Source organism: Sinocyclocheilus anshuiensis, unplaced genomic scaffold, assembly GCF_001515605.1.
Source record: "Sinocyclocheilus anshuiensis isolate Anshui unplaced genomic scaffold, SAMN03320099.WGS_v1.1 scaffold1701, whole genome shotgun sequence".
Lineage (NCBI taxonomy): Eukaryota > Metazoa > Chordata > Actinopteri > Cypriniformes > Cyprinidae > Sinocyclocheilus > Sinocyclocheilus anshuiensis.
The window spans coordinates 231,842-238,884 of NW_015538007.1; the positions used below are offsets into that span (position 1 = coordinate 231,842).

Here is a 7,043-nt window from a genome sequence, read left to right on the forward strand (position 1 = left end):
TGTGTGTGTGTGTGTGTGTGTGTGTGTGTTTTTTTTAAAGGAGGAACTACGGCCCCAGTTTGAAGCCAAATACTCCCGGAAGGAGAGAGTAAACCCCATCTCAGGGAAACCAGAGCCCTTCCAGCCCTTCACAGACAAACTCAGCCGACTCATGGTGTCTGTTTCGGGAATCTTCTTCATGGTAGGACTCTGTGTTCGAATTTTTCCTAAAGCTACAACAAGCAGATCAGAATAATTACCACCCCGTCATGAAAATTGGGATGAGAATTGTGCGGAATTTAACTATTCTGGTTTCACTTCCTTTTGTTTCTTAACAATTTCACAAACACTTGTATATTTTAAGATGTCCTTGTAGAACGTATGCGTATAATTAATTAACATTTTAGCTTACTATATTGTTAGGGTAAAGTTTGGTTAATTGCTTATAATTGTTCATAATTTGCTGTTATTACTATAGTAAATACATGTATCGTGTAACAAGCGTACTGCAAAACTGAGTGTTACACAAATATTTTAGCAATTTAATTTTGCAGACGAAGGAATGGAAAATATTTAGAAAATATGTTTTATTTTGCAGTGTCTTTTTTTCACGTGTTATATGTACTTATTATAGTAATAACAGTAAATTATGCATAATTGCATGCAGTTACCCCTAAAACAAACCCTTATCCTAACCCTTACCATATTGTGAGTACAAGTTATGAATTAATGTTACTCAGTACTTAATTGCATAACAATGACGTCTTAAAATAAAGTGTAACCATTATTTCATAACAGGCTGCTGAGAGCATTACATTCAATAAGTAATGTTTTCGGGGGTAACACTTTATTTTAAGGTGTCGTTGTTACACACGTTACATGTTCTTACTATTATAATAACACTAAATTATGCATAATTACATGCAAGTAACCGTAGGCCAAACTCTAACCATATAGTAAGCACATGTAGTTAATTAATATACTCCGTACTTAAATGTATAATTACACCATAACAAGGACACCTTAAAATAAAGTTTAACCAGAATAAATAATATTACTCGATACTCTTTTGTGTAATTACACTGCAATAACACAAAAGCCAAATCATGTCTGTGTACAGGCCAAGAAAAGGTAGAATTGCAGATATTTGCAGACAAAATTATCCTCTTAAGATGCATTTGTACTTGGTATGATGCATATGTTACATATTGTATGCCGGTGTTTCATCCACAAATGCAAAAGAGTGCAGACGTCACAGCTGAATGTCATGAAAATCCATAAGCATCCATCACCATCATCAGTTACGAACCCTATTTGTCACCCTAAAGAATATTTAAAATGAAAACAAATAAAAACTTTAAATATGATTTTTATTGATTAAAGTTAGATCATAAAGCTGCACTATACCATAAATAACTGTCTCCCTCTGGTGGCCTTGAATTAAAAGGCAATGCATATCAAAACTATACCTAACTTCTGCAAGATTCCGATATAGATCCATCTATTTATAATATTCCAGTCTGACACCTCGTTCACCTCTCGTCATCTTTCTTCCAGATCTCTCTGGTCCTGACAGCCGTGTTCGCCGTGGTGGTGTTCCGGCTCATTGCCATGGAGAAGTTTGCTTCCTTCCAGTGGGAGTTTGTGAAGAAGAACTGGCAATTCGCCACATCAGGCACTGGAGTCTGCATCAACTTCATGATCATCATGTCTCTGAATGTGGTTAGTCCTGAAGGCAGAGACACAATAAAGTTTTTGCACGAAAGTTTCACACAAAAAGAGAAAAAAGGCTTTGACACAAGAAATCAAATGAAAGCAAAACACGCTTTGAAGCAATAAAACGATTATTACAAAATAAAAAAAAAATAAAAAAAACTTTAATGCAAAATAAAACTTAGTGTGAAAACATAAACGGATATATTCTCTCTCCTGAAATGGTACCATGGGAATAAAATAAAGCATATCATGGAATATATTATAATATTGTCAGCATTAATTAGTGCTGTCAAACGATTAATCGCGATTAATCACATTCAAAATAAAAGTTTTTGTTTGCATAATATATATGTGTGTACTGTGTATATTTATTATGTATATGTAAATACACACACATGCATGTATACATTTCAGAAAAATGTTATGTTTATATATTAAGTATATTTATTTATAATATAAATTATATGACTATAAATATAGACATGTAAATACATGTAAATATTTTCAAAATAAATATTGTATGTACAGTATGTGTTTTTATATATACATAATAAATATACTCAGAACACACACTTATATTATGCAAACAAAAACTTTTATTTTGGATGCGATTAATCGCGATTAATCGTTTGACAGCACTAGTATTAATAATAATAACAACAACAATATTCAGTATAATTTGTGTTGTCAATCCATGAGATTCAATGTGGTTTTCGTGGCATGGCTGTTTTCACGGCACCGGCCAATCAAAAAAATCCTTTTTTTACATTTCTCATTTCACAGCATCTCAGATGTTGGTCTGGTTATTCTAAAAAAAACAGAGCCTCAAAATGAAACCATCAAAATGATTGACTACTATTACATGTTGTCGCTCCCAGACATAAAACATAAGGCCAGCAAACGTAAACTTTATTAAAGCGTTTTGTCTGCATCCTTAAAACAGCAAGTCATTGATTCAATAAAAGAGTGAATTTCTGGGCGGTAACAACCTAATTTCCATTTCTATGTGGCACCAATGTGACAATTTTATTTTCCTGAAGACAAGAGATGAAAATGCCACTTTCTCTAATAATATCATTGCAACTTAGTTGGAAATATAGCAACTTACATTAACTTTCAAAAGTTTGGGCTTAGTACGTTTTTTTTTGTGTGTGTGTTTTTACGTTTTTTAAAAGAAGATGCTCACTAAAGCTGCATTTATTTGAGAAAAATGCAGTAAAGATGGTTATATTGTGAAATATTATTACAATTGAACAGTTTTCTATTTTAATATATTGTAAAATGTATTATGATCATCAAAGCTGAATTTCCAGCATCATTACTCCAGTCTTCAGTGTCACATGATCTTCAGAAATCATTCTAATATGCTGATTTGCTGCTCAAGAAACATTTCTGATTATTATCAGTTATTAACAGTTGTGTTGCGTCATGTTTTTGCAGAAACCACAATGCATTTTTAGAATGCTTTGATAAACAGAAAGTTCAAAAGGGCAGCTTTTTTTTAATGGAAATAATTTGTACCATTATACTGTCTCTCTTGATAAATGCATACTTATCGAATAAAATTATTAATGTCTTTTAAAAGTGAATGAATGAATGAATGACCCCAAACTTTTGAGTGGTAATGTATGTTATATTAACAACTTGTTGGTTATTATAAACCGTGTATTAAATGTATTATTTATGGTATTTATTTATTTATTTATTTATTTTCATCCTTCTCTGTAATGCTACTGAGTGGATTTTCTTTTACCCATCAGGTCTATGAGAAAGTGGCCTACCTACTTACAAACCTGGGTAAGTATTGATTTAGTCAAGGTTACTATTGATTGAGTGAGTGTAAAATTCTTGCGGTCTGTGAGAAACTTTCCTCATGCCTGTAACATGCGGTGCATGGCTAAAATACTGCTCACTTGTGATCTAGAGCATCCACGGACAGAGTCAGAATGGGAAAACAGCTTTGCCCTCAAAATGTTCCTCTTCCAGTTTGTCAATCTCAACAGCTCGACCTTCTACATCGCTTTCTTTTTAGGAAGGTAAGCAACTCTTGATCTTGTCGATGCATTGTTCAGTACTTCATTCGCCCAGATTGTACCACTTGAGATCTGTTCATCGACTCATACAGGAACTTCGTGGCGCTAGCGCACATGCTAACACAACCGCCTCCCTCACAATAGCATGGCTAATTGAATTTCAAAGCTAATTTCACATGTGTTATTGTGATGTGTGTGTATTCCGCAGGTTTGCTGGCAGGCCGGGTGACTATAATAAGCTGTTTCACCGGTGGAGGATGGAGGAGGTGGGTGAGACAAGGCAGTAATGAGTTTTCTCACACTTGGTTATTATTGCCCTTCGGCATGATCAACATTCCCCTATCAAATATCGGCCTCAGTTATGCAACTGCCATGAGATTTCAATAAAAACTGTCATTATTTAGAGCAGACTCTCTCATAATTGCCTCAACATAACAACTGTGGTTGCTCATAACACTAGTGTACTGATTTAGATCTAGTCTGTGTACAGCATGTAATATAATCAAAAGCGCCCTTATGAAAAACAAATGTGCTTAAGTGTATTGAATTCAAAACGTAGAAATCTTAATCTTAAGAACTGCACTTGCAGACAGTATTATTTTAATGAAATAAAAGGCCACTTAAGTGTAACTACAGAAAGAGTCCTCTTAGATTACACACCCTACTTTTAAAAAGTGCTATTATCAAATTAAAAGTTTTACTTTAAAGTACATTTTAAATCACTGTTTTACTAATTTTTGTTGTGTTTTAAGGAAGTACTTTTATTTTGATGTGATGACTAGCATGTAGAGTACTGGGTTATAATTTTGTGTGTTATTCACAGTGTTGGGCAGTAACTCATTACTTAGTAACGCGTGACTGTAATTTGATTACTATTTTAGTAACGGAGTAATTTAACACGTTATAAATTTCAAAATAGTAATTAGAGTACAGTTACAAGCCGAGGTCTCTATACATTACTGCCGCGTTACATTGCTGACAGAATGCAGTGTTTTATAATCTAGACCTTGTAAAAAGGATGTAGCACACACGCTGTCGAGTCAAGTGCCAGTGGATTAGAGACCTGCTCCCGCGAGACCCGACGCAACAGAGCGCGGCATAATGTATTTTAGAGATTATAAATGCAGCACTCTTTGCTGGCATTGTCATGACAAACCATGCGACCATTCGAACATGACAGGAGAGAGACTAAACAGTTCGCAGCCGCTTGCTTTAGTTAAAAATAACAGTGTTCTGTGAATGTTGATGCTTTAATAACAAATATTTATCAGGAGCGTGTATGCTGGGATTTCATAAATTTCATGGAGAAAAAAGTAATGTAACTAGTAATGTAACTAATTACTAATTACTTTTGAAATAAAGTAATCAGAACAGTAATGTGACTACTTTTAAAGAGTAATCAGTAATCAGTAATTTGATTACATTTTCAGAGTAACTTGCCCAACACTGGTTATTCAGTATTACAATTAAAAGTTAATATATTTTAAATGTACTAAACTGCAACTTTACCATTACAAATATGTAAGGTAACACTTTATTTTAAGGTGTCCTTGTTACACATGTTACATTTACTTACTAAATTAATAACAATTAATTATGCATAATTAATTGTTATTAATTTAGTAAGTAAATGTAACATGTGTAACAAGGACACCTTAAAATAAAGTGTAACCATATGTAATTATTATAAATATTTAAATACACATATGAGTGTCAATGGGAATGACGTTGTAATACATTTTAGTTTACCATGAATTCTTGTCAGTACATTCAGCAGAACATTTTAACCATGTTTCAAAGACTATAGAAGTAATTATGAAATAACTTTATTTACAGTCTGTGCACTTATGTGTACTTACAGTGTAGTTACATAAAAGGTACTGTAATGTAAGGTAACTACATGGGTTAAGGTTAGGTTTAGGGATAGGTTCAGGGTTAGTACCTAGTTATTACCTAGTTATTGTAACAGCTACATGGTATGTACATGCGGAACCGGACTGGAAATAAAGTACTACCCATATACAGTCATTTAGTGGGTCAAAACACTCTAAAATTATAGTAAATGCATTTATTCAAAATTTTGACTTTATAATGAATTAAATGCAATTAAGTGTCAAAGAACATTACATTCAGTTTAGACTTAAGTTTATCCTTTTAAAGTATATTATTTCCTTAATAATATTGTTTTTGTAAAATGTGCTAAAGTGTACTTCTATTTCACAAGGGTAACCTAAATGTATATGTATTTTTTTCTTTTTAGTGTCATCCCAGTGGTTGTCTGATTGACTTGTGCCTACAGATGGGAGTGATTATGGTGTTGAAACAGATCTGGAATAACTTCATGGAGCTGGGCTACCCGTGAGTATGTGGCGTCAGACCTTGGGAGGCCATGAAACATGATGATCGGGCCCTCCTGCAATCTTAAAACACAAGATTGTTAAACAATCTCAAAGTCTGGGACAAAGCTGCTCTGTGTTCATATGTTCGGACTATAAAACACTTTGCTAACAACAAATGTTGTATTGTCGATTTAACTGATTCTGAATTTTGTTTAGTCTCTCTCCTGTCATGTTCGAATCACACAGTATTGTATATCGTGTTTATCACAATGCAGGTGGCATGTCAAATTGCTCTTGTAAACCCATTTTCCTCTCAGATGGAGCTGGTGTAAATGGCATTTTGTTTGATTGTATTGCTTCTTTCTTAACCCCTAAACTTACACGGTATTCAGATTTACAGATTTATTCGTGTCACTTTGTCATGCCTTTCTTTATCTTTCTTTATACACTTTATTTCATAAGATCCAACTTTGTTATTGAGTGTATGAACACAGAGGTCAGTGTTACTCAATTATTAGCCCGAACAGGAGGTGTTTGCAGCACTGAACATTCAAAGAGAGATTTTTGTCCTTAGTTCCAGTCCACTGCGTTCACGGCTGACTGATTTTGCCAACCCTGCAGTACAGAGAGAAATGTATGCCTCATCAGAAAGAGCCTCGACAACAGAGTGTACTTAACCATGACGAGGGATGTTAGTTTAGATTAACATTAATGTGCTCTGTTCAGTGTTCACAGAAAAACGGCAACTCTGCTATTATTAACTTGAGCTTATTTTGTTTTAAAGCCTTTTTCGGGGAACTTCTCTTCCCTTGTAAACATGAAGTGTACTTAGTTGTATTGAATGTGCAGTACACTGTTTAAAAGCGCACTTTGTAACAACATCAAATTAAAAGTTTTAAATATTTGTGTTTTAAAGGGGTCATATGATGCGATTTCAATTTTTCCTTTCTCTTTGGAGTGTTACAAGCTCTTGGTG

General features: G+C 33.8%; 1 protein-coding gene across 2 annotated transcripts in view; it reads left to right on the plus strand.

The window, feature by feature from the left end:
* The window catches only part of LOC107677449 (anoctamin-3-like), a 76,152-nt gene that overhangs the window by 63,272 nt on the left and 5,837 nt on the right, over window positions 1-7,043 (plus strand). For both annotated transcript variants that reach the window (XM_016472358.1, XM_016472367.1), the window contains 6 exons: window positions 41-181; window positions 1,537-1,701; window positions 3,456-3,492; window positions 3,620-3,731; window positions 3,937-3,994; window positions 5,989-6,086. In XM_016472358.1, the coding sequence (XP_016327844.1) occupies window positions 41-181; window positions 1,537-1,701; window positions 3,456-3,492; window positions 3,620-3,731; window positions 3,937-3,994; window positions 5,989-6,086 (611 nt within the window). The remainder of the gene's footprint in view (window positions 1-40; window positions 182-1,536; window positions 1,702-3,455; window positions 3,493-3,619; window positions 3,732-3,936; window positions 3,995-5,988; window positions 6,087-7,043) is intronic.